Consider the following 26,964-nt stretch of genomic DNA (forward strand, 5'->3'; position numbering starts at 1 on the left):
GCATATCTCTGTCACAGTTTCCCCAATGATAAAGTAGGGATAATACCTGCCTAACAGGACTTTGGGGGGATTAATGCATTTGACAAGTGCTTTGAACTTGTAAAGTTCTAAGTATTAAATGAATAATAACATGGCAACAGCATGCAAGTCTTTTCCATTGCAGAGTGGTTTAGAAGAGTAGCTAGAGCTGCCTCTGCAAACTCAACAACTTGGTCATTTTTATTTGCTTATTTAAAACCAAAGCAAAATGTCCAAAGTAACTGGTTTTCATTATAAACTACCAACCTTTCAAACGTGCAAAGCTGATAATCAGTTGGAGAGAAAGAAAACTTAAAAGTTTTTGTACATATATATTTTAAAAATCCATCACAAATTTACAGCTGTAATGAGATCATCTATGCTGTGCTCCAGGCTCATGTGACTTTATGGTTAAGGGGCTATACCAGTACCTAAGATCTCTGTTGAACGGAAGAAGCAATGTTGACCAATAACAATACTGGAACTTGTGGGTACAACTAATAAAAACAAAATGTACAAAACCAACAAACCCTTTAATATTTCAGATATAAAACAATTCTCATATCTTACAAAAATACTACAGGCTCAAAAGGTTACTAGAAATAGGTATAAAAAAAGTAAAATATAACCTTTAGCACAAATTAAATGCTACAAATTAACTGGCCAAATTAAAATATTTGGAATAAAGAGTTCCTTTTTGTTTAAAAAAATAAAGAGTCCAGATAACCTCACAATGCCTCTTTACACCTCTGTGTTCCTGCATCATTTGGAAGCTGTAAACCAGCCAAATAGCCCCATTTCAATTTGTTTAAGCAGATTAAAAATAATAAATGAAGTCATGAGGTTGACCACCTTTCCTATCCGCAAGAGGGCCCCATCTACGTTAGTGAAAATAGAGTAGCTCATAAGTAGCGGTAGCAACGGTGGATACTCTAGTGCAGCCTGAGACCTGTCCTTTTTCCCCACCATCCTGACCAAACCTGCTCACTGGTAAAAAACTGAGTCCTGTCTACTCTGCAGCTTCTACTGTTGCTACCAGAGGCAGAGTTGCACCTGTGGTACATTATCAGTTTTGCCAACATCGGGCACAGCCAGAGAGATGACCATTTAAAGGAAACTACAGTGATTCTTAACATACCTGATAACTTAATTTGGAACACTGGGCTTTCTAATGTTCAGTGGCATTCTAGTCTCGCTTTTTCTCTCACACACATTGCTGGTGTTTCTCTAGGTGGAAGCTGCCCTTGGACTGGAATTTCCCAGCAGGCTCCCCCATCAGATGCTGGAGTTCACAGAACACAGTGGCTTTCAAAACTGTGAGGCAAGTTTGTTTGTTTGACCCTTTGGTTTGTTTCACCACACATATATAAAGCAACAATGAGCATCCTTTCTTTCCCATGCATTCAAATGGGTTTTTGCATATAATGCTGGATTTTTCCAATAAACCAAAACATGTTAAAGGTACAGAAGCAGCATACTCCTGGACTGTCAATCTCACTGAAGAGACAAAACAAATAACAGAGCTTTCATCAGTAATACTAATGACTATCCAGACATGCACATTCCCTACCAGTGCTTATCTGAGTATTTTGCATTTCCTCTGCTGTTCAAGTTCTACAGCTTGATTAACATTGCAGGTTTCTCTTCTGTCCCTGCCATCATCCATGAAGACAAGGCATTAATAAGTGCGATCCTCAATCAATTAAGGTATTTAATGTGTCCAACATGGTAGTATCTGCATGCAGTCAAGTATGTTAGTGATGTTCTAGCGAGTTAATGGAAGAGGTAATGATTTAGCTTTACTGGTGTGACAGATTTAGTAGTTTTATTTTAAAATTCTGTGTCTGTGAATCTGATTGGTGCTGGCTTTACAATCCTGTAGACTGAATTCAGTCTCTGGAATAGATGGAGATGGACAAAGGCAGGGCAAGTTAACCTTACATCAGTGGGCCTCAGCTGTAAACTGACCAATTCATTTCTTCGATTCTCTCCTGAGAGCAACAAGCTCCCAGTAGCGCTGGGTTCTGCAGTAGTGGATACCTGTCCACTAGGGCAGCGGGCTCAATTTTTACTTAGCAATGCCTAACAATCTTGAGTAGAACTATTGACACTAATCCCTCCTCTCTATCTGAGGAAGGAAAATCCTGCAAAATGCTCTCCAGAAACAATTTCCACTGCTCTGGATAAGCTTGTGGCCAATGCACAGGCTGACAGCCAAAGCCGTCCATCTTAATTTGAGTAAAGGATACTGCAGTTCACAAAGTACTAATAAGGTTTGTATATTGGACTAATAGCACTTAATGCTGTACATTATCCATGCAGCTTTGCTCCTGAAATGGAAACTGGGAAGGGACAAATAGAAGTGAAGAGGGCAGTGAGTAAAGAGGAGGCTGCTATGCATCCGAGTGACCTTTGTTTGTCTTGTTCAGAAGTTTTTTCAGGTCAGATGACATGAAGTAAGGCTTTTCGGATGAACCATCGTTACGCTCCAGGTCTTCCACTGCAAGGGGGGAGGGGGTTAAAAATACAGAACTTAAGTACTGCAGGGTTGTAAACACCTCAAACTAGAACCAGTTACTGGGCTTGCCAAGCCTCTTAGGGATAAATTTGTTTTCAGTGCCGTTTAAACAGCAGGTGCTCTTACATCTACATGCACAACCTTTTCATGATTCAGACTGAGTTGGATGCTCGGGAAAGTGGCTGCAGTCCCTGTGATGGTCATAGAAGGTGCAGTAAGGAGTCTAGAGACAAACAAGTGCTAAAAGAGCAGATGTAATACTCATCCGTTAAATACCCAGTGGAGATGCGAATGCCCTTCTGCTTCTCACAGGCAGTGCATGTGTGTGCATTCTCTCTTTCTTCTAAAGCCCTTGCTGTATGCAGCTTCCAAATGTAAGTCAGAATTACACTTGTGCCACTCCCATTTTAAAGACAGAGTATTGGACTCCTGAAGGGAGGCTGTTTATCAGCATCTGTTTGGAACAGAGAGTCTAAAGTGTTAGATTACAAATCAGCTAAGACAGAGGCTCCTCCTATATGAGCAGAACAGGTTGCTCAATAGTACCATTGCCTGGAAATACAGAGATTACCATTACTTGGGGATAGTGTGGAAAGACAATGCTCACCCATTGTTCTTCAGTGTAGTGTAACTGCTCATGACTTGACTGTAAAGCAAGTCACTCGTTATTGGTTTGGCACAGTTCACCTAGTGTACAACACCCTTGTCAACATACAGTACATACTTAATAATTAGGCATGTCCGTGGCACAGAATATATTTTTCAGATGCTAGCTGTTCAGAGCAGAGCAGCAGCTCCAGCAAAAGCCATAGGAGAATAGCAGCCAAAATCACAGAGACCATCAGCTTCATAGCTTAGTGAAACAGTCCTGGAATATTTTGAGGTTGATGGCATACTGATGGCATGAGTATCGAAACCCAGCAACGTTTTCCTAGAAGGATAAGACTCAAAATATGGAAACCTTATTTTGATGGGAATTTGTAATGCAAGATTTGGCAGTGTTCACAGAATTGAGTTCCCAAGGAAGAGACTCTTCCGCAATCAATCAATCAAAATAAGACAACAAACCCCATGCAACATCCTTCTCGTCCTTGATATAGTAAGGAGAAAATAAGGTGAAGATCCATCGGGTATTTGCAGGCATATGTTTTAGATGCCGAAAAATTTAAAAATTGGCCAGCTGTCAAACCTCTCTAGATTCAGTTGTACTATTTCTGTCCACCATCGTGCTGAAACACCTCCCAGATATAATATCTGCCATTTTCTCTTGCTCTTCTAGTCATTAACACTGGGTACATAATCACAGATTCTTGTGGCATCTACACTTGATAGATGGTCTAGTGGCTAAAGGGAAATCACAGTAGCTACTTAGGGCATCCCTTTCTGTACTATGTAGCTCAGCTTCCGACACCAACAGTCAGTTGTCTTCTGCCCGACTGTCCTGACTGCACTGGGCTGTAAGCTAAGAAGGTGCCAAGATCTTATTTGAGACTCCTGGAGGCTATAACCCTGGAAAGCTGCTTTACCCCCTCCACTAGCTCTCTCATTGAAAAGTGGGACAAACATCAGCTGAACTACCTCAGGAATGAGCAGAGTTCTGTAAGCCGGTTACCACAAAGATCCATCATCTTCCATTTAGTTACTAATTAAGTGAGTAGCCAGCCAGGAAGTGGGAGACAGACTGAAATAATTCTATACAAGTCAAGGTGTACATACAAGTGAAAAGATCAATTAGATTTTTCAACTTAAAAAAAAATTATATAATAAAAAAAAATCCTGCCAACTTGTTCATTCCCTAAAAATAACCTTTCTGAAGAGTCAGCGTGAGAAAACAGCAACTACAAGTTTCCTACTTTAAACAGAGAGAATTTCACTTTGGGACACAAAGGTTTCCAGGGCCCTCGTGGACACAACGGATTTGAAAGTGAAGCATATGCCACCTAGTAAAGAAAACTTCACATCTGCCAGCTGGATTTTGCATAGAAAGAGTAGTGAGAAAAGTGGTTAATTTCTTTTTGCAGCTAGCTGGAGGCTGAGCAATAAAGAGGAAAATATAGTTGCATCCAGAACAGATTGACACATGGGCAGCTGTAAACCTCTTGATCATTCTACAAATTGGCATCTCACCAACTGCAAAGAGAAACAGCTCCCCCACAAACAGAGCATAGAACAGGACAAAGGAAAAGTCAGTCAATTTGTAAGGAATATTCCAGAAGTAGCTACAATGCCCCTTTCATTATAGGCAATTGAGAGTAGAGGAGGATGCAAGGTAATTTTTTTTTAATAAGCAAGATATACACTATCCTGTGTATATATAAACCCAAATTTGGCCTCTGTGGAGGCAGAGTCTTGTTGGTTAGGTTAATAAGATGTTACCTACCATGCATTAATGGAGGAGATGATTGTGTCAAATGCACAAAAGTCCCAATTACAGTTCCACCCATTTTGGTACAAGAATATCAGTTAGGGGGAAGGAACATAGATTTGATACAGCATTCACCCACTTGCACTGTCCTTCCAAAATCAACACCCCCTCTACCCTCAAGAATTCCAAGGACAAGCAGCTGAAAATCATGCACCATCAGGGTGGACCCTTGGAAGAATGCCACACAATTACAGATTGGCTGGGTGAGCACAAGTCTTCTGCAAGACACTCACATGTGCTAGCCCTCCCTGTTCAAAAGTTGAGCCCTATCCTTGGCTATCAGCACTTTTGGATGATTCTAGGCTCCCCTTCAGCAGGATTTCACTCAGCTCTGGGGACATGTAGTAAGGTCGCTCAGGAGATCCATCATTCCTCTCCAGGTCTTCACCTTTTCGCAACCCCAGGAAGATGAAGGAATTGGCCACGGAAAGGAGGAATGAGAAGCAGTGGAGGAGCAAGGGGAGCAGCACAGCAAAAACAAGAGAGAAGGACGACAGAGGGAGAGAAAAAAAGAAGGAAAAACTCACATTAGTTGCAATTAGATTCCACCACCGAGATCAAAGCACCAAGGAATTTAGAGAGACTAAAACAGATTAGAGAGTCTGCTCTTGGGCTACAAATGTCTATTGCTACCAAGCAAGGTGTACAGGAGCTGCTTGTTAGAGTGGTGATGGGGGTGGTGAACAGGGAGAAGCAGAAGAGAACTTCACAGTTTTAGAAATGATAGAAGGAGTTAGCTTTCAGGGGTTCTTCCATCCATCTCATTTTATTCAGGGTTTTAAATCACTGATGCCGAGTTGGTGCATGTGCATTTCTGTTCGCAGCTCTTAGGGGGAGATTTTGAAAACTTGTACTTCTAAATCCTCTGGCGTTTTTGAAAGATTTGCCCAAGTGCTCTAAGCCCTGGGCATATCCTTCCCATTGCAGCCCATGCACAAGAGGCAGCATTTGAGATGACTGGAGCTGTGATGCAGAAGGCAGAGGAAAGCCGGCGGTTTGCAAGTGCCCATAAGTCTTTAACGGCAATGAGAAGTATGGGGAAGCCCTAGACTAAGGAAAAAAGTATGACACCTCAGTTCTAGGGAAGGGGGAGGATGGAGATTGGAGGGTCCCTTTGTGGTGTGCTGCCCTCTTTTATGAGCAGAAGCCATGTCGGTGGAAGTAGTTCAGTAGAGCAGAAGCAAAGTACGAAGTGACAAGTAGTGAAAGAAAGGCCGCGTAAGTCGAACACAACAGAACAGTTCCACAGGCCAGCCATCTGGGATGACAGAGGTGTAGCTACAAAGTAATACTCAGCTGAGCACCAAAACCCCTGCGGCCCAGTTACTTACAGAAGCAGAGGAAGAGGGTATCCACACACATGGCATAGACGCTGAAGAATCCATGTGCAATGAGATAGGAGCCCACGATCACAGTCTGCAAGAGAAACCGGGTTGTCACCTCAATGCCGTACCTAATTATTTTGGGGAAGTTCTCTGCCCTGTTAGGATGTCAGACTAGATGATCACAGGTTTCAGAGTAGCAGCCGTGTTAGTCTGTATTCGCAAAAAAAAAAAAAGGAGTACTTGTGGCACCTTAGAGACTAACAAATTTATTAGAGCAATCCGATGAAGTGAGCTGTAGCTCACGAAAGCTTATGCTCTAATAAATTTGTTAGTCTCTAAGGTGCCAAAAGTACTCCTTTTCTTTTTTAGATGATCACAGTGATCCCTTCTGGCCTTGAAATCTATAACCTGATACCAGTATAGAGAGCAAAAACTCTGTCCCTTGAAAGAGAGAAAAGATGTGCTGAACTCCATGCACAATTCCCCCTTCCATTTCCATAGGAAAAGAGAAACAGCCCTGCCCAACCTGATTCAGACACATGGAGGCTCAAGCAGCACCAGCAAATGGAAGCTGGCCAGGCTTGGCTCAGTGCAGCCGCCTGGAAGTGCCTATGGGGAGATGTGCTTCTGCATTAATTGGCTGACTCTGCAGAGAAGCCAAGGTTTGAATGGGAAACTGAGAATGAGCTCTCCTTCCTCTACAAAGAGGGACTTCTGGAGGACAGTGAGCAGGGGAAGTTTTCTCTGCTCAAGCTGCACATGTTCTGGAGAAAGGCTAATGTCCCTAAATTTATTGTAAGGCAAGTAAGATACCCACCAGAATAGGGACCCAATAGTAATTGAGAGGAGGTGCAGTGTCCTGAACCAGTTTTATTCGCTGAGTGAAGAAGAAAAAGGCGAGGATTCCTAGAGAGGAGAAAATAATAATACTGATGTTTGTGAGATGCACTAGTTACAAGCAAGAAAGGGCAGCATTATGGGGGGCTGACAGGGGAGGAGGAAGGTGAATTTAGAGACCTAGTAGGGGAATTATGGAAAGGAAGTTGGTTCCTGGAATGGCTGGGGAGATTTGCAAGGAGTTGAGAAGATGCAAGCACATGCAGCTTTCTCCAGTCTTTCTACAACAGCAGGGTTCAGGGGGAGGGGCTGTAACCAAAGTAAGCCCTGGAAGAGGACTGAGATCCCAAACTTACCAACACTTCCCACGATGAGGAGTTTACCAAGGAAGAGCAGAAAATCTGTGACTTTATCTAAAACAGCCACCCTGAAAACAGAGAGATGTGAATGTCTTTCCATACCCAAAAGAGGCAAAGTGCATCCAAGCTCCCCCAGGGGCTCTGTGATAAAGACAACCCAGGATATGAGTCGATAAAGACACAATGCGTTTGTGCAAACCTGGAGCCAATTTGCATTTCCCACCTGATATCTGGCAGATAAACAGACCTTGGATCTCCATAGTGAGAGTCAGTTGTTCACACAGGCCTCTGAAATGGTTTCAGATACAAATGCTACCTCTACATATCCCTAGATAGGCTACTTCCCAGAGGGACTAGAATAAATCCCTGTCCTCTTACCTCTAGCTACTGCCTCTTATTCTCCATTCCCAACACACCTTTTTCCACAGGTAACCTGTCTATCCATGAAGAGAAAAGGAGTACTTGTGGCACCTTAGAGACTAACAAATTTATTAGAGCATAAGCTTTCGAGAGCTACAGCTCACTTCATTGGATGCATTTGGTGGAAAAAACAGAGGGGAGATTGATAGACACACACAGAGAACATGAAACAATGGGTTTATCATACACACTGTAAGGAGGGTGATCACTTAAGATAAGCCATCACCAGCAGCGGGGGGGGGGGGGGGGGGGGGGGGAAGAGGAGGAAACCTTTCATGGTGACAAGCAAGGTAGGCTATTTCCAGCAGTTAACAAGAATATCTGAGGAACGGTGGGGGGGTGGGGTGGGGGGGAGAAATAACATGGGGAAATAGTTTTACTTTGTGTAATGACTCATCCATTCCCAGTCTCTATTCAAGCCTAAGTTAATTGTATCCAGTTTGCAAATTAATTCCAATTCAGCAGTCTCTCGTTGGAGTCTGTTTTTGAAGCTTTTTTTGTTGAAGGATAGCCACCCTCAGGTCTGTAATCGAGTGACCAGAGAGATTGAAGTGTTCTCCAACTGGTTTTTGAATGTTATAATTCTTTACGTCTGATTTATGTCCATTCATTCTTTTACGTAGAGACTGTCCAGTTTGGCCAATGTACATGGCAGAGGGGCATTGCTGGCACATGATGGCATATATCAGATTGGTAGATGCGCAGGTGAACGAGCCTCTGATAGTGTGGCTGATGTGATTAGGCCCTATGATGGTGTCCCCTGAATAGATATGTGGACAGAGTTGGCAACGGGCTTCGTTGCAAGGATAGGTTCCTGGGTTAGTGGTTCTGTTGTGTGGTGTGTGGTTGCTGGTGAGTATTTGCTTCAGGTTGGGGGGCTGTCTGTAAGCAAGGACTGGCCTGTCTCCCAAGATCTGTGAGAGTGATGGGTCGTCCTTCAGGATAGGTTGTGGATCCTTGATGATGCATTGGAGAGGTTTTAGTTGGGGGCTGAAGGTGATGGCTAGTGGCGTTCTGTTATTTTCTTTGTTGGGCCTGTCCTGTAGTAGGTGACTTCTGGGTACTCTTCTGGCTCTGTCAATCTGTTTCTTCACTTCAGCAGGTGGGTATTGTAGTTGTAGGAATGCATGATAGAGATCTTGTAGGTGTTTGTCTCTGTCTGAGGGGTTGGAGCAAATGCGGTTATATCGTAGCGCTTGGCTGTAGACAATGGATCGTGTGGTATGATCTGGATGAAAGCTAGAGGCATGTAGGTAGGAATAGCGGTCAGTAGGTTTCCGATATAGGGTGGTGTTTATGTGACCATCACTTATTACTCATCACTGACGACCCATCACTCTCACAGATCTTGGGAGACAGGCCAGTCCTTGCTTACAGACAGCCCCCCAATCTGAAGCAAATACTCACCAGCAACCACACACCACACAACAGAACCACTAACCCAGGAACCTATCCTTGCAACAAAGCCCGTTGCCAACTCTGTCCACATATCTATTCAGGGGACACCATCATAGGGCCTAATCACATCAGCCACACTATCAGAGGTTCGTTCACCTGCGCATCTACCAATGTGATATATGCCATCATGTGCCAGCAATGCCCCTCTGCCATGTACATTGGCCAAACTGGACAGTCTCTACATAAAAGAATGAATGGACACAAATCAGACGTCAAGAATTATAACATTCAAAAACCAGTTGGAGAACACTTCAATCTCTCTGGTCACTCGATTACAGACCTAAGAGTGGCTATTCTTCAACAAAAAAGCTTCAAAAACAGACTCCAACGAGACACTGCTGAATTGGAATTAATTTGCAAACTGGATACAATTAACTTAGGCTTGAATAGAGACTGGGAATGGATGAGTCATTACAAAGTAAAACTATTTCCCCATGGTATTTCTCTCCCCCACCCCACCCCCCCACTGTTCCTCAGATATTCTTGTTAACTGCTGGAAATAGCCTACCTTGCTTGTCACCATGGAAGGTTTTCCTCCTTTCCCCCCCCGCTGCTGCTGGTGATGGCTTATCTTAAATGATCACTCTCCTTACAGTGTGTATGATAAACCCATTGTTTCATGTTCTCTGTGTGTGTATATCAATCTCCCCTCTGTTTTTTCCACCAAATGCATCCGATGAAGTGAGCTGTAGCTCACGACAGCTTATGCTCTAATAAATTTGTTAGTCTCTAAGGTGCCACAAGTACTCCTTTTCTTTTTGCGAATACAGACTAACACGGCTGCTACTCTGAAACCTGTCTATCCGTGGTTACCTGTCTATCCGTGGCAAGGCATCCAAAGCCATTTTCATAGATTTTGCTGTACCCACATCATGCCCTCGGTCAGCTACCCTGGCCAAGCCTGGTAAATAGCAGCCCTGGGGAAGAGGAGCCATTTCCTTGTTGGATAGTCTTGGAGGAGGGAGGATTCCACCAGTTTCCAGGTTCTTACCTGATAATGTTCCTCATGAGCAGGAAGAACGCATTCTTGGCCGAAGTGCAGAAGTTGGTGCCATAGATGGCAATCTGGGACAGATCACAAAGGAGGACACAGAAAAGAAATGGGGTTACTCAGTAGGCATCATGGTCTTTTCCAGAAGATTTTCCCCTGAAGCCTAAAGATTGTCAACAAACTGTCACTGTACAGGTTAGTCATTCAGAGCCGCATTAGGGTAAAGAGACCCACCTCCTCTCCCCCCCCCCGCCCTTTCACCACACTGCCAGGGCAGAATGTGCCAGGTGGCCGTTCTGTCTGAAGCCTGTGCCATCTCTCACTAGTACACAGGACGGATCTGACCTGCTGATATTGTATACACTGCTGGATGTTGGGTCACTCACATAAGACAGCCAATGCCTCTTAAGACCTAAATGAGATCGTCACGGAGCTAGGGGAAGCTAACCATTGATGGGGTGGGAAGGAGTGTTCAGAAGCAGTCCCTTTTTGAGAATCTCCAAATCCCCATTCACTGGATGTTTGGTGGCATTCTTAAACTAGGGTCCTCACCATGATGTATGCATTCCTGTTCAGGAACTTGATAAATTTTTCCAGGCACCAGAAGCAGCATTTGAGACAGGTCAGCAGGAACTTGGCAAACTTATTCTCAGCAGCTAAAAGCACAAGAGACACAGTGGAAAGAGTGCGGAGCAGAAGAGAGAGTTTTTCTTTGAAACAGCAACTCTTCAAGTATCAAAAATCTCAGCACCAGACACATCGCTCTCTGCAACACATCCCTCCAACCTCCATCCTGTACACAGTTCCCACCCATATCTGTTCTCCAGCCGTTTCCGTTTGCTCCTTTCAGCTTAACCCTATGTCACAGCACCATCACTTTGGCAGATGTAGCTGGCAGCTACCTTCTCTTGCACAGCTACTTTAAGGAAATATAAACCAATTTCCTTTTTTAGCCATCCACAATCAAAAGCGTCCTCGGAGAAGAAGCAAGCAGCAGTTCCTCACTTCATCCTGAGCATCTGATGAGAGTTTTAGCTTGGGTATTCCAGTTAGCCACAGCCATCCCGCCAGCAGAAGCACTGGGATTTTAGTACTCTCATCTGGAGTGAGAGCTCTACCCACTGGACTGTACTACTCCTGTGGACAGAGAGGATACTCTGGAGAATAGTACGGGGGAAAGGTCTCACGTGTCGCTCTTGTGCTTTAATTCACAGCTCATATTTCACAGTCACTGAAGTCATTTTGTTAGAACAGGACTGTAACAGGGTATCGAGTGCAATTCTGCACAGAGGTCCAGAGCTATTCTACTGACTCACTGCCAAATCAGACCAGCTGGGTTAGTGCCTACCCAAGAGGAGTAAGTAAGGTCTCTCTGCTCACAAAGGCAGAAAGATCTAGAGAAGAGGTGGTCAGACAAAGAAAACCTTTACGAACAGCTAGGCTCAGAAGGAAGCACAGAGTAGTACCTATGTTTAAATTCAGTAATAAGATACAAAGATAAAGGAAAAGGGCAAGTTTGGAGTAGAACAGGAACACCATCTGCTTACACGGACCAAATTATTCTGAGTTGTGACTCGACATGGAGCAACTTTGCTCACCTTGTTTGTCCCCCCCACCTGCCCTTTCCCAAACTATCCTCAACTGGGTACCTTTCAGCCTGTGATCCAGATACTCCAGAAGGACCCTGATGATCTGGACAATGGCAAGAATCAGAGACCCAAAGGCCAATGAGCCAGTGTGATACCTGCCACGGGGAAGAGGACCTTGGTTAGATGCAGCTTCGTGGCATTTTTGCTTTTACGTTATTTCTCCTATAGCCAGCAAGAAAACCCACATCCCTCTTTGGAAAAGCTCCAGTGCTCACCTGAGTGCCCGGCCGAAGGAAGAGAAGAGGGGGAAAGCCGGCATGTCATCAGGTTTCTTGAATGCCCAATAGTAGGAAGCAAAGGCTCCGGCTAGTGTGACCTGGCCCAGCGCAATCACAAAGTTGGCCAGCCAGAAGAACATAAAGGCATTATAGATCTGGAAGACGATGAGGTATTTGTGGTAGGCTGTCTCACCCCCATAGAAAGCAAAGAGGCAGCGGGCATCTGGGCACTGCTTGGTGATGTTGGTCATATTGAATGTCTAGAGAGAATTAGAGACGCTCAGATACTGCAGAGATGAGGACCATACAAGAACCTAGATAGACAGTAGTTCTCGCCAACCCAAAAGCCACTTCTGGAATTTGAGTCCAGGAAATTATTCTTCTCTTCTCCTACACCACGTTCAATCCCAGAAGCAGTTGCTTTTCAGATGGGTAAAAGAACTTGTCTACACACACTACTCACTGAGCCCCTGGGTGTACTGTGAAGATCTCTGGTGCCTCACCATCACAAAGATAAAAGGAAAAGGCATGAACTAAGCTCAGTGCGGGGAGTCAGGAACTTCCAAGTTCTAATTCTTACTCAGACACAGGACTTCCTTTGCAACCTCAGCCAAGTATGTGCCTCAGTTTCTCCTCTGGAAAATGGGTATATATATATTTCCCACTCTCAAGAGGGGCTTGGAGATGGAGAGGGTTAAACAGTGGTTAAAGGAGGATTATGAGGGGAAGGAGAGCAATCAACAGATACGGAGAGTGTAAACATGAACAAAGGGCGGTGAGGGGAGGGGTATAGTTTAGCTAGCCTGAGAGATTGTCACAGCAAATAGGAGCCATATGGTACTCCCAGGGATGGAGGCTACAGTAGCCGCCAAATTGGCTTTTGCACAATATGTCTGCTCAAGAGACTAATCTTATTAAGTCCAACATGTTCAGTTGTGACTATTCAGAGAGCCCCTCACCTCTGGAACGCAGGTCTGCCCAGCGTAATCACAGTTAGACTCATTAAACACCTTGTAGACAGCCTCATTAGAAGTAGATAAGAAACTGGGAAGAAGCAGTTAAGGGGATTCAACTTTAAGGAGACTGGACCCAATTCTCTATCTGTCCCACATAGACCTGCTCTTACCATCCTATTTATCACTTTTTTTTTTTATTATTTAATCATGAGACTGGATACATGTAAGTAAATAATCCCACAACATTTCTAGCCTTCTGAGGGATGTGTGATTTCTGCCCCCACCACACCAGGGGTTCTTTGCGGGTGGAGGAGAGAGGAAGATGGAAGGATACACAGCAGTGCTGGCCCAGTAAGCAATGCAGAGACACACCAGGAAGAAGGTGCACAGAGGAAACACCAGCGACATCATGATATGACCAACAGCCCTGCCAGAGAAGAGAGAGTCAGTAAAAACAACAAAAATCCTTTCATTGCAAAGGAAATCCAAACAGATGGAGTAGAAACCATCCACAGACAGCAGCTTGCTTTCCATAGGCCCCAAACCTCCCACCACAGGTTTGGAATTGTGACTGTGCAGCCATCTCTATCATGGGCCAGAGGGGGAAACTTGGCTTGTGAGTTAGACCCAGCAAGAGTTGGTCTTCGCCACTCTCCCCAAGCGAGCACAGCACTCCCTGCTATTGCATGCGGCTGCTGCAGTCCACACAAAGCTCACCTGCTGGCTTCCTTGATGAGCGCTATGGCAATGAGGATCCTCTTGCGGAGGAAGATGAGTAACAGGATGATGATCACCTCTATGATGCACAGGATAATCACTGAAAGAGAGAGGGGAAAACTGGAGTCATACCATGATCAGAGCTCTGAATGCCAGCGGTTTCCTTGTTATAGGATCCTACAATGCTGGCCCCTAGATATGAGAGCAGCACACCTTGAAGAGACCATCTCTTCTTCCACAGAGTCCTAAGGAAACCCACCAACTTTGGGTTGGGGGTAGCATTACCACTGATACACCTGGGTTTAAACTCTCTAGAGGTTATGAGCATAGATATCCTCTGTAGGGGACGGTCTACATTTTTTTCCAAAGAATTGACCAGGCAGTTGTGCGACATGATTGTCCTCCTTAGACGTTGGTTTCTGAAGGAGTTCTCCCTTCTTTCCAGTTCCCAGGCGTCCAAGGTTGCAAGAGGGACAAAAACTGGCACCCTTCTTGGCAGCCTCAGCAGAAAGTCAAAGGACTGAAGGGCCATGGAGGATGAACTCTCTTCCCTTCACATTCCCAGAGGAGCTTGGGAAAAAGGCACATGTCCTGCCACTGCCCATGCTGATGGGCCTGTTATGGAGACTGAGGATTCCTCTCTCCAGGAGCAGTCAGTCCAGCACTGAAATTCACATCCCCCCAGCCAGGCATTTCTGCCTTTTGGATGCAGCCATGAACATAGTCCCATGATTGGGACATCACATATGGAGGTACATGAGTTCTTGCTGTGCATCCGCAGAGCCCCCCTCTAAGACCACCATCTCCTATTCTTGCAGGACAGCAGGACCTATAAGCTTCATGATGTCTTATTTTCTAGACTCTTCCTCCAAACAAACAAGCACAAGAGATGAGCATACAGGAGTGCTTGTTGTCCCACAGCTCCATGGTTGTTTGCATGGCACCAGGCCCAGTAGAGCAGAAGAGAGACTTACTGAAGGCCAACCACGTTTGCTTCAGGTGGAGATAGACACGCAGATCAGTCTGGAATCCTAGGTCCTTCAGGGAGACATCAGAGCCTGCTTCTCCTTTTAGTCGGGCGTATTCCATGTAACAGTGGAAGATTCCTGCAGTGGAAAGCAGAGATTTGACTGCCTTAGAGTAAAACTGTTAGCAGCCTCTGATTAACCTCATGCTCAGAGTATCTGCTACCCAGCGGGAACTATCCTTAAAAGGAGACTGTGGGGAGGGTCTGTCAGCTCTTCGGGATGCAAGAATGAGGAGGTTTCAGTAAATGCATATCTATAAGAGCAACTGCTCTCTAACCATTCGGGGAGCTCCAGGCAAAGAGACAACTGATAACTGGAGAGGGCCTCTGGCCCCAGCCCCATACAAACGAGGGTTAAGTGACAGACCAAAAGATGTCAGCCAATTTAGTCAGGTCTCCCCTCCCAGCAGATATTCATGTGCATTCCCACCCTGGTCTACCCAAAATGTACATGCTGGATATGGTCCAAACTTGCCTCCTTCTTGGAGCTTACTTAATTTTTACTGTTAATGTAAACAAACTTCAGACTAAGATTGGCTGGTCCTCAGCTTTTCCTTGCAAAACTCCCTGTCCCTCTGCCTCAGAGAAGGATATTCCCATCCCTTCTTGTATCCTGGATTGGAAATAATAGAATCTACCTGCTAGCATAAGTCAGTGGAAATAACTGCATCTTTAGGCAGAAGAGCCCTGCAACCCTACTGCAGTATCACAGTGAAACAGAAGAGACTAGAACACAGACTGAGCGGCTGTTACCTAAGTCACTAAACCAATCTCAGATAGTTCTGCAGGGTGAATGCAAGGAGAGAATCCCTGGAGCCAGTCTCATGTCACAGACCCTGGGCTCAACAGCCACTCACCATATCCGAGCACCAAGATCACCAGAACAATCATAACCCAGATCATGATCCCAGCAAGGAAGCGAAGCAGGACAATGAAGATGAAGCTGATCACCAAGGCAATCACTAGACCTCTGTGGAGGGGAGAGAGTGGCAAGTTCATGAGCACAGAACCACATGCAGAAACAAGCCCATGTCAGAGCTTCCCATTTTCTGTGCCCTGCAGCTTTGTTCCATTAACTGATTTAGTCTCTCATTTTTTCCTGTGAACTTTAGCAACAGCAGAAGGTGCTAAGTTGGTGCTAAGGTACTGTGCCTAGAGCAGATGCAACACAAGCAGCATCAGAGCAAATTTTCCCCTAAACTGCCTTCTCTGTGTCTCTCACTCCTGGAGGAGGGGGGAAGAGGTCAGTCCCCAATGCCTATTCAAATCCTTAGTCTCTAGATGGGAGCTACCAACAAGGGGGGCAGTTTGTCCTGGCAACACGTGTCCTGCTAAGAACTGGACCGAGACCCAGCAAACTCATTGCACACAAGATGCCCAACTGTCAGAAGTGAATAACTCAGCCACTGCCACATTGGTGGTGGATTAAAAGCGGGGGGGACATACACCAGCAAACAAAACAAAAAAATCCACTCAGGATTCCATTCAGATCCCAAGCCAGCCAGTCTCTCTAAACTCCTTTATTTTAGCATAGTTCCACTACCACCTTTCTACCATCAGCAAAGTGGAGTGGAAAAATCCCCACCACAACCTCATTACACAGGGAATAGAAAAACCCTACACCCTACAGCTTCCATAAGCAGCAAGCTTTGATACATGTTCATTCAAATGCTGCACTGTTCTCAGACAGCACATGTTCTGCCAGACTCTGCACCCATTAAGTGCTAGCAGCTCCCTGGCTCCATTCCCATACAGCTCTGTCTGGAAGGGGGTCGGACATCATGCTCTTTGTATGCATTAGCTCAGCCTTTCAGTTCTCTGCTTACATTATTATCCAGTACCAGGAAACTGTGTAATCTTCAAAGATCTTCATGGCCAGTTGTCTTGCTTCCAGAACCACATTTGCTTTTCTGGAATTAAAAACAGCAGGGAGTTGGGGGAGGGGGGAGAAGAGAGCATGTCAGTTTGTGATGAACCCCGGACTCTTTATAGGTCAACCAAGCCCTCCTGGTGCCGGGATAAGAATTGTTCTCACTGAACATCCTCAAAGCTACCTCATTGTCCTCCTTCAGATCCCTTTTTAGAATTCCGCTGTGATACCTACAAACATTTTGTTAGTGACTGGGTAGTTGTTGTGCACTGACCGCTGCCCGGTATTGCTTCCCTGTACTCCCCAGTTGTCCGTCAGTCTCCACCCGTTTCTGGTCTTTATACTTGGACTGTAAGCTCTTTAAGTCAGGGACCCTCTGTTTGTTCTGTGTTTGCACAGAGCCTGCCACAGTGGCTTCCTGGTCCAGGACTAAGGCTCTTAGGTGCTACCGCAACACACGTAAATAAGCATTATTTCATGGCAACTTATCTACCATGATGCCTTCTGGTCATGTTCTAACGTGACCGAGTTTCCTACCGAAGCCCAGAGGCACCCAGGATACCTCTCCTCAGAGATGAGGCTCAGAACTCACTTGGCCCCCTCCAACAGCTCTGTCACGTTCCTTTTTGTTTGTCCCCGTCCATCATCAAAGGTCGTCTCATTCCCAACCATGATGACACCTTTCTTGGTGTTGATTGCTGGTAAACACCTGCGTGCCACTGAGGGACAAAGTACAAGAGGCACAGGTGAATTTTGGAGAGCAAAGCAGTCTAATCGCCACTTGCCTCATCCAGGAAAATCCAGTACCCTCAGGTAAGGCTAACAGGAAATGCTTTACACAAATGTCAATATCACTAATCCCATTTTACATATATAGAAAATGAGGCACAGATTAGGGAAGGAACTCCGCCACAGTTCCACATCAGATCAGCAGCAGAGTTGGGTTTAGAACCTGGCTGGTTCCCTTGCTCTCATCACCATACTACACTCCCAAACCCAGCAGCTGGTCTGCTCCTGCTCTTATCTAGCAGTTTAATGGGGGGGTTTGCTCAGTCTCCAATACCCTGTCCCAGCTGGTTGGATGTACCACTGGGGGAAGGAAGCTGTACCCTTGTATTTGCAGGTCTCTTCCAAGCAACCTGCAAGGGAATGAATTGGAGCAAATCCTAGGTAGGGGGACACAGACACATGGAGACCAGCTGGTGGTAACACACCTGTGTGCAAAGCTATCTTGGATGTACATTGCCCTCACATGCTGTTGCACAAGAGGCAACAAACCCTATCTGAACTTCTACACTAGCCATATTCAGTTCCCAGGAGCCTTCCCAGCCTCTTTTCCTTCGTTCCCCAGTCAGACTTACAAGGTTTGCTGGGAGTGATCATGGCCGGACAGTCTCCATCCCTCAGCACTTCTGGGACACTCTAGAAGAGAGAGACACAAGTTTAAATGAAATTCTCAGCCTGAAAATTTCTACACCATTCACTCTTCCTCTGGAGAAACATGCAAGCATCAGGTTAACATCAGAGAAAGAAGAGTCTAGAATGGCACCATACTGGGACCAGTTTTGAATAGTTTACTTCTAAAATACCTCCCTTTCCTTTAATATAAAACTCACCTTCTGCTGATCGTTAAATCCTGGGTCGCAGAACTGCTTGTAGTATTCAAAGTCTTTGGTGAGCTGTGTCCTGACTTTCAGGTACGTGAGATACCGGTCTGGGCACTTATTCACACAAATCTGAAAAAGAGTTTAGATATGCACAGTATGTAAGACTGAAAGAACTGAGTGAGGCTGTATAAGATCTAAGAATCATTATTAATCAGAGGAGCGGATGAGACACACACAAGGTCATTGCTCCTTCTTGGGTGAGGAGCAGTAGTCTGCTAGCCAGCGTCCTGTCCATTCAGTCTCAGCCTACAGTTCAACTCTTGCCCATTGTGCCATAAAACTCAAAGCAAATCACTAGCAGAAGCCACTCATTTTGCTCCTCTTCCTGCACCTTTCCCTGTTCAGGCTCTCAGTTGCTGTTGCAATGCTCAGGCACAACCAAGAGAGGGCATCCCGCACTAAGTAGCTCCTCTCTTCTTAAACACTGAGACACACACAAAACACCAGGAGACATGTGCTCTACATACTTGGCACAGTACCCAGTGCCCACCCAGTTACAGGATTCACTCATGGCTGACTGGAAAGCAACACCCTCTGCTCCCCGGGCGGTGGTCTGTGTGTTATCTGCAAGGACATTTGCTAAGGATAGCATGTGGGACACTGAAAAGCTCTTATTTAAAACCTTCCAAATGAGAACAAAGCAGGGGTCGGGGCCCCAAAAGAAGCAGCAACAAGTGGTGTTTGGGAGCATGAGAAGCTGCAGAGAGCTGTTTTACCTGTTTGGTCGGACAATGGAACTCCAGCAGTACCAAGGGGCTGGCACACTTCATGATGTTGAAGTAAAACAGGAAAGGCTTGTTCCTGCAAACAAGACAACATTTCAATTTCTGGAATCTCCTGTCCAAGAGGGGAACATGGGACCCAGGAACCTCCCACATGACCTATTCTAGTCCAGGCCTGAAGTGAAACCCTGTGCTGCCTTGCCCATCCAACTGCAGTGGAGAAGGCACATTGTCCTCCCACAACCATGACAATCTTGTGGTTTTGAAGCATTTGTACTGCTTCCCTTTTCCTATGCCGAAGAGCTGGAGCAGGAACCTAAAGTCAAATGCTGTCCCACTAGGCTGGAGAACCTAGTTCTAATCCTGCTCTTGTATCTGGTTCCCTGGGAAATGGTCTAGAGGTTCATCTCTTGGGGTGAGAGACTCGCAGCAATACGCTTCCTGGCTGATTAGAACTGGAGCTGCCACTTGGAAAATCACAGTGACCCACACTTGGGTGTGATTTGACACTAAAAGGCGGTGTTGCTCAGCCTGGGTCCATAGCCTCTACCTGCAGCTCTAGTAGTCTTTGCTGGTTTGATCAGAGATCTTCTCGCTTTGCCTAGTCTCAGACATTGGCAACTGGAGGGGGGTTCTCACACAGCCTGAAAAATGGAAGGTAGCACTGAGCAAACATAGGATTGTTGATGTCCCGCTTTATACCTCATAGGAGCTTGGGGGTGGGGGGACAGAGGGAAAAGGGCAAATCCCACAGGCAAATCCTAGCAGCCAGAGGCAGGGAGGGGAGGAGATACAATTGAATGGGATTGTAGGGGCCCAAGAAATCAAGGATGCAGTATTTTGAGGCTATATTTCTTCTAGAGGTATTATGGAGCAAAGACAGGACATTTAATGGCAAACCAGCTTTCCTTGCAGTCTTTTAAAAGAAGAGTGATCTCAGACACATACTCATTGGGAGTTCCCAGCTGGCCACAGAACTGCCCGCGACTGTCTGTGGGGTAAATCACCTTCCGGGGGTCACCATGTGTCCACGCTGAATGGGAGAAAAAAAAGCTACAATTAACCAGGCAACCTTCATTCCCTTCTCCCACCTCACCTGCTGTATCAACCTGCTGAGTCAACCATTGGCCAAGGGCCTCCCCCAGTTAGCAAGTGATCTCATATAAACACCCTCCTCCCCAAACAAATCAGTGGGACAGCCTCATCATGGGTAGCCCTACCCAGAAATCCCCTGTGCTGATCTGACATGGCTGTAGATACATGGACAAGTCTCTTCCAGCCTCCACAGGAGCAGGAGCAGAAGCAGACAGAAAACTGAGGTAGTGCATGAAATGACAGCCTGCCCTCATAAGTCTTCAGCTGCTGAAGAGAAAAAGGGATTGTCCCAGGGTGGCTGGGCCCTGTGAACAGGCCAGATCTGGCTCTCTTGTTCCAGAGTCGGTGGGCCCAGTTGAGCCCATTAAAGGGGATAGGGCTCCATGTGAGGCTGGGAAGGCCTGTCAGAGGACAGGAAGAGGAGTGATTGGGACAGGTTGTTCCTGAGGTCAGAAGACACAGAGAAGTGGAGCTAACTCTGGGGATGGATCCCTGGAACAAGGGGCCAGGTGCTCAAGGAGGTAACCCTGGTGCCAGCGTTCCAGAAGAAGGGAAACTGGGTGAAACTAGGAAGCTGCAAAAAGCAGGATTACCAGAAACCCCTAGGAGGAGAGACCACAAAACACTAGAACAGAGGTGAGCTGAGGAACTAGTTTTGCTGGCTTGATTAGGTTTGGACAATAAACTTGCTTCAGTAAGACTGGCCATGGCAACATGTGCTTGAAAGCTGGGAAGAAGCCCTGCCACGTCACAGGAACAGGGGTGACTCCACCTGCAAGAGGAGAACCATCCCTTCTACCCAGAGACATCACCTGTTAGTGGCTGGGCAATGGGTACTGTGCCAAGTACTGCCCTGTGAGCCACCCCCCTCACACACATATGTAACGTCACAACACACTAAGCATTTAATTACTTGTCAACCTGGTGTTTTTACCCCAACCAAGCATCTGCTGTACGCCAATGCCTTTTTAGGGCCTGTCCCCACCAGGATCTGAGTCTAGAGGTGTTGAGGGTGACAAATGCCACTCTGTTTCCTAAAAAACAGAGAAAGGAAGAGAGGGCCATATGCTACCTACCTACGACTCCCACAATGACATAGCCAAGGATGGCAATGAGGAGGAGGATACAGCAGATGATGTCAGTGCAGCCCCTGAGGGAGGAAGGCGAAGTAAGAACAAGATCAGGCACTAGCTCCAGAAAAGCAGGGAGACTGGAGCCTTCACTATGCCCTCCTGCTTCATCCCAGCACCCCCCTGCAGAAACCAATCCCATCCACATTCTCACTGAGATGTGGAACCTGCCTCCAAGGTCTCTGCGGTAATCAGCATTCCCCAGTCACCTATTCATATTAGCGCCACCCCAGAGCGTTGGATGAAAACAGGTGTTCTCTGCTCAGCCTGAGGAGCACTCCACTCCTATTGCCAGCTGCTGAGAGGCTGCTCTTACCTGTCATGAATGGGACCTTTGAATGTTGGGTCATATTTCTGTGGCGTCCCTAAAAAGAAGGTAAGAGGACACTGAGTTAGCCATCCATTTGGAGTAGCATTGGGCCAGCAGGGTAAATTTCCACGTCCTTCTACTAGGACCTGTTTAGGAGCTATTTCACACCCAGGAGTAGCAGGAACTTGGCAAATATTGGTGTTTGTTAGAGATGACAAATATCCCTTTCATCAGGTGGCAGGGCAGCTGGTAAACTGAAGTCTGATTTGTGTCCATTTATTCTTTTACGTAGAGACTGTCCAGTTTGACCAATGTACATGGCAGAGGGGCATTGCTGGCACATGATGGCATCTATCACATTGACAGAGCCAGAAAAGTACCCAGAAGTCACCTACTACAGGACAGGCACAACAAAGAAAATAACAGAACGCCACTAGCCATCACCTTTAGCCCCCAACTAAAACCCCTCCAACGCATCATCAAGGATCTACAACCTATCCTGAAAGACGACCCATCACTCTCACAGATCTTGGGAAACAGGCCAAACCTTGCTTACAGACAGTCCCCAAACCTGAAGCAAATACTCACCAGCAACCACACACTACACAACAGAACCACTAACCCAGGAACTTATCCTTACAACAAAGCCCGTTGCCAACTCTGTCCACATATCTATTCAGGGGACACCATCATAGGGCCTAATCACATCAGCCACACTATCAGAGGCTCGTTCACCTGCGCATCTACCAATGTGATATATGCCATCATGTGCCAGCAGTGCCCCTCTGCCATGTACATTGGTCAAACTGGACAGTCTCTATGTAAAAGAATAAATGAACACAAATCAGATGTCAAGAATTATAACATTCAAAAACCAGTTGGAGAACACTTCAGTCTCACTTCCGATGAAGTGAGCTGTAGCTCACGAAAGTTTATGCTCAAATAAATTTGTTAATCTCTAAGGTGCCACAAGTCCTCCTTTTCTTTTTTTCAATCTCTCTGGTCACTCGATTACAGATCTAAGAGTGGCTATTCTTCAACAAAAAAAACTTCAAAAACAGACTCCAAGGAGAGACTGCTGAATTGGAATTAATTTGCAAACTGGATACAATTAACTTAGGCTTGAATAGAGACTGGGAGTGGATAGGTCATTACACAAAGTAAAACTATTTCCCCATGTTATTTCCCCCACCCCCCACTGTTCCTCAGATGTTCTTGTCAACTGCTGGAAACGGCCCACCTTGATTATCACTACTAAAGGTTTTCTTCCTCCCCCCCCCACACCCAGCCCCGCTGGTAATAGCTTATCTTAAGTGATCACTCTCCTTACAGTGTGTATGGTAACACCCTTTGTTTCATGTTCTCTGTGTATATAAATCTCCCCACTGTATTTTCCACTGAAGGCATCGGATGAAGTGAGCTGTAGCTCACAAAAGCTTATGCTCAAATAAATGTGTTAGTCTCTAAGGTGCCACAAGTACTCCTTTTCTTTTTACTGTAGAACAAGTTTCCACATAGCTCCTCAGCCAATTCTCAGAGAATGTTTCCATTCAGCTCCTGGGAATTTTCCAAGAGAGAAAGTCACCAGAAATGTTTTCAGAGCCTCAGAAGAGGCCCAGGGCCCCTCAGTGAGGTTACCCAGAGCCAGCTCCAGACCTAGGATAGCAAGTTCTATCTAACCTATTTATCCCTTCTCTCTACAGGCTGCAACCGCCCTAACCCACCCAAGCACTCCTTGGATGGAATTCAATAGCTGGAGCCAGACTGCTCATTCCATTACCTCCCGCCCTGAGAAGGAGCCACGCACGGATCCCTCTCTGAGAAACCTGGGGGCTGCTGAGATGCCCTAATCCCCGAATTAAAACATGAGTAAGAGCCAATGCACAAGGCAGGCATACACAGATGCTTTGAAAGTGAAACCAGGTGGATTTCCTGGAAAAACAGGGCAAGGCTAGCATACATACGCCAGAAATTTCAGCTACCTAATGACAAGTTTCAGAGTACCAGCTGTGTTAGTCTGTATCCGCAAAAAGAACAGGAGGACTTGTGGCATCTTAGAGACTAACAAATTTATTTGAGCATAGGCTTTCGTGAGCTACAGCTCAAATAAATTTGTTAGTCTCTAAGGTGCCACAAGTACTCCTTTTCTTTTTGCAGCTACCTAATATACTTGTACTTACAGCTGGCACTTGTGGAAGAGACATGAGTGTGCAATGTTCCTTCTCTATATGTCTCATACGCACATAGCACCTGCCCTGGTCATCTTGTTTGTAGACAGGCAGTGAAGTGATTTACAAGGCCCCTGTTTTCCTTATCTACAGAGCAGGATTCTTGCCAGCTTCTGTGAACTGTCTGCGCAAACACTCAGAGCAGCTGCATCCCCACCCCCACCAGGGAGAATTTATGCAGAAGAGTTTATAACAGCAGGTTTGCAGCTCCCACTCAGCACTCAAAAGATGCACCTTGGCCCATGTGCCAAGCTACAGAGATCACCAAACTCTCAGCAGTACCTATGGGACCTGTGAAATGAAACAGTTCTTGATTTCTACTCACTGGATTCCCCCCTTTCAGGGGCATCACAATTCACTGCTCAGAGAGTGAGCAGCTAGTAGCCCTGCTTGGGACTAACAGCATGCTTCAGGCCAAACCTGCAGCCCCTCCTTGCTAATCCCAGCCTGGACACTGCCAGTGCATCTCAGTCCTGACTAGCTGCACCCTTCTATTCCAGTCCTGGTCTCCCTGTGCCCCCAACTCTGCCAACACACCTCTGTTCTGCCCCACCCTGCTCTTCCAGTCCTGGGTCACTCCAGGGCAGCGATGGCTAACTTTGTTGGAACGTTCACCTCCCTAAAAATACCACGCAACTTTGTGGCAATTACCCCCAAACTAGCCACCCCCCATGCAATGTCTTGAAAAGCATGGTGGGGGTGGGGTTCTCCACCATCTGTGCTGACACAAGGGGAACTCTAAGCCTTTGCAGAAAGGGTGAGAGTCACAGAGGAGAATTGGAAGTCCAGCTTCTCAGCTGTCAGGGCCAAGAGACTCCAGGGTTAATTTGTGGCCATGGGAGCCTAAAAGAGGAGGGGCCAAAGCCCAGGGCTATGAACCTAACGCAGAGTGACTCACAACAAGGGAGTGACAACTTGTCCACACACAAGTCATGCTGTTTAACTACACCGTGGAAAGCAGTACAAGCCAGCTAGTGTTTATACTGATTACAAAGGTGCTTTTATAGCTCTTCCCCTGCAAGAATGGGAATAAACTGTATGGGTGTAGGGCGCCTTTATACCAGGGCTTAGAGTGTTTTTCTCCATTCAGTCCCAAGGGCAGGGCTCACCACAACTGAAAAGAAATGCAGAGGAAAGGTGGCTGCTGTCTTGTTTCACCAGGAAGCTGTTTAGTTAACTGTAACGCATCATCTCTACCCTCCATGGATCTCAGCTGCTTGTGAAGGAGCCTGATGGTCAGGCATTCATTAAAGTTCAGGGAGTTTGCAGAGAGCCAACCATGTCCATCCGTGCCCAGATTCCACTCGACTCTCCACCCATAATCAGAAAGGCATCGGAGCACAGACTGCTCCTGGCAAAGGCCCAAGGCACCCCAGTGAGACAGCACCTGGTTCCCCAGAACTCAGTGCTGTCGCCTGCAGACCCTTGCACATGCAGAGAGGAAAGCAAGCACCAGGAGCAGGAAGGGAGCGCAGGATGCTGGCATAAGCAGGCCCCAGGGAACAGACACACTGGACATTGCTGCACAACACACACTTTCTTACCGTGTTTGCCATAATAATTCTCTTCGTCTACCCCCATGCCAACGACTCACTGCAGGAGCTCAGCTCACTTCCTTTCGACTCCAACAGTCAGCTAGAGATCAGTTGCCCAGTCGGGCTCTGGTGGCCCCCTCTTCCTGTCTGGCTGAACTGGTCTAACCTGTAATAGGTGTTTAGCAAAAAAGCTCCCTTTGCAGGCAGCTTGTGTTGCTCTTTCACACACTGATTCTCTGGCTGTCTTAGCCGTCTTTCCCCTTCTATGGGTGTGACTGTGGGCAGCCAATAAAAACAGAAGCCCATTCAGCAAACACATTTAAAGGGACAGCAACCACTCCTATAGGATAGGCCTGGGTTGTTGGCCTGATTCTCCCAGGCCCTGTGCCACGTCTGGTCATTTACACCCCGTGCCAAATGCATGCCAAGCGCTCCCGAATCAGAATGGGAACAAAGGTGGAAACATCACCCAAGGTGCAAGGCAGGGGCCAGTTCAAAAGCAGGACTGAGGCTCTCATAGGATCTCTCAAAATGTCCCTCGGATGGAAGATGTATCAGCTTCTAGCCATTTCGCACGGCCAGACCTGCAGCCAAGCAGAGCTCTGCTCAGAGAAATCCCAAACACACAGGATCTGACCCACTGTGAAGAACTTGTCCCCAAAGAAAGGGGTCAATGAAGCAGCTCCGTGCCTTAGTGCCAGGGTAGCATGGTGGCACATTGGAGAAGGGAGTCTCACAGACACGCTGTGAACAGTTGTAGCTGCTTAAATCATAAAAAGGCAACACAATGGGGGAAGTTTTATTGCTTAAAAAAATAAGCTTTTTTACACCCATGCAAATAGGTATGCAATGCTTTAAGCTGGGCTCTGACCCCGCTCCACAGCTGAAGTCAGGCTGAATTCTCTTCTCTCTCTCAATCGTGCATGCTTGACATGTGCAACGGCAGCTACAGGCAGAAAGTCTGAGTTTCTTTTCTTCTGAAAAAGAAACTTTCCTCTCGCAAGCCCTTGATGCAGAGAATGAGGGGAGGGCACAAGTGGGAGAGAGGCGCATCTAGAGGTGCGTGCGCATTTCTATTCTTTTGACGGGCCAAGGCACTGTGGTCGCACTGGTAGAACTGTTTTGGTTCCTGATACAGTCATACTCCCACAGTCTCTAGTGTGGATGCACTTATACCAGAGTAAAGGTGTCTCGCTGCTACAGCTTGTTCCCCTTCCTGTACGGCAGGGGTTCTCAAACTGGGGGTCGAGACCCCCTCAGGGGGTCGCAAGGTTATTACATGGGGGGTCGCAAGCTGTCAGCCTCCACTCCAAACCCCGCTTTGCCTCCAGCATTTATAGTGGTGTTAAATATATAAAAAAGTGTTTTTAACATATAAGTGGGGTCACACTCAGAGGCTCTCTGTGTGAAAGGGGTCACCAGGATAAAAGTCTGAGAACCCCTGCTGTATGGGAATAGCTAGACTTGATATCGTGCGAACCAAGTTCAC

General features: G+C 46.4%; 1 protein-coding gene across 9 annotated transcripts in view; it reads right to left on the reverse strand.

The window, feature by feature from the left end:
* Positions 1-26,964, reverse strand: part of SLC44A2 (solute carrier family 44 member 2) — a 39,324-nt gene that overhangs the window by 2,411 nt on the left and 9,949 nt on the right. For 2 of the 9 annotated variants that reach the window (XM_043506366.1, XM_043506363.1), the window contains 22 exons: positions 21,719-21,767; positions 21,349-21,422; positions 20,126-20,210; positions 19,172-19,256; positions 18,405-18,524; positions 18,150-18,210; positions 17,381-17,507; positions 16,745-16,828; positions 15,776-15,888; positions 14,866-14,997; positions 13,892-13,991; positions 13,509-13,601; positions 13,178-13,262; positions 12,216-12,478; positions 12,001-12,095; positions 10,904-11,007; positions 10,352-10,425; positions 7,480-7,550; positions 7,104-7,192; positions 6,293-6,377; positions 5,195-5,349; positions 533-2,518 (listed from right to left, as the gene is read on the reverse strand). In XM_043506366.1, the coding sequence (XP_043362301.1) occupies positions 5,228-5,349; positions 6,293-6,377; positions 7,104-7,192; positions 7,480-7,550; positions 10,352-10,425; positions 10,904-11,007; positions 12,001-12,095; positions 12,216-12,478; positions 13,178-13,262; positions 13,509-13,601; positions 13,892-13,991; positions 14,866-14,997; positions 15,776-15,888; positions 16,745-16,828; positions 17,381-17,507; positions 18,150-18,210; positions 18,405-18,524; positions 19,172-19,256; positions 20,126-20,210; positions 21,349-21,422; positions 21,719-21,767 (2,111 nt within the window). In that variant the 3' untranslated portion in view covers positions 533-2,518; positions 5,195-5,227. Of the gene's footprint in view, positions 1-532; positions 2,519-5,194; positions 5,350-6,292; positions 6,378-7,103; positions 7,193-7,479; positions 7,551-10,351; positions 10,426-10,903; positions 11,008-12,000; positions 12,096-12,215; positions 12,479-13,177; positions 13,263-13,508; positions 13,602-13,891; positions 13,992-14,865; positions 14,998-15,775; positions 15,889-16,744; positions 16,829-17,380; positions 17,508-18,149; positions 18,211-18,404; positions 18,525-19,171; positions 19,257-19,727; positions 19,822-20,125; positions 20,211-21,348; positions 21,423-21,718; positions 21,768-25,484; positions 25,746-26,964 lie in introns of those variants that run through there. The other 7 variants (XM_038379051.2, XM_043506364.1, XM_043506365.1 and 4 more) reach the window with 6 other exon arrangements.

Source organism: Dermochelys coriacea, chromosome 20 (assembly GCF_009764565.3).
Source record: "Dermochelys coriacea isolate rDerCor1 chromosome 20, rDerCor1.pri.v4, whole genome shotgun sequence".
NCBI classification, from domain to species: domain Eukaryota; kingdom Metazoa; phylum Chordata; order Testudines; family Dermochelyidae; genus Dermochelys; species Dermochelys coriacea.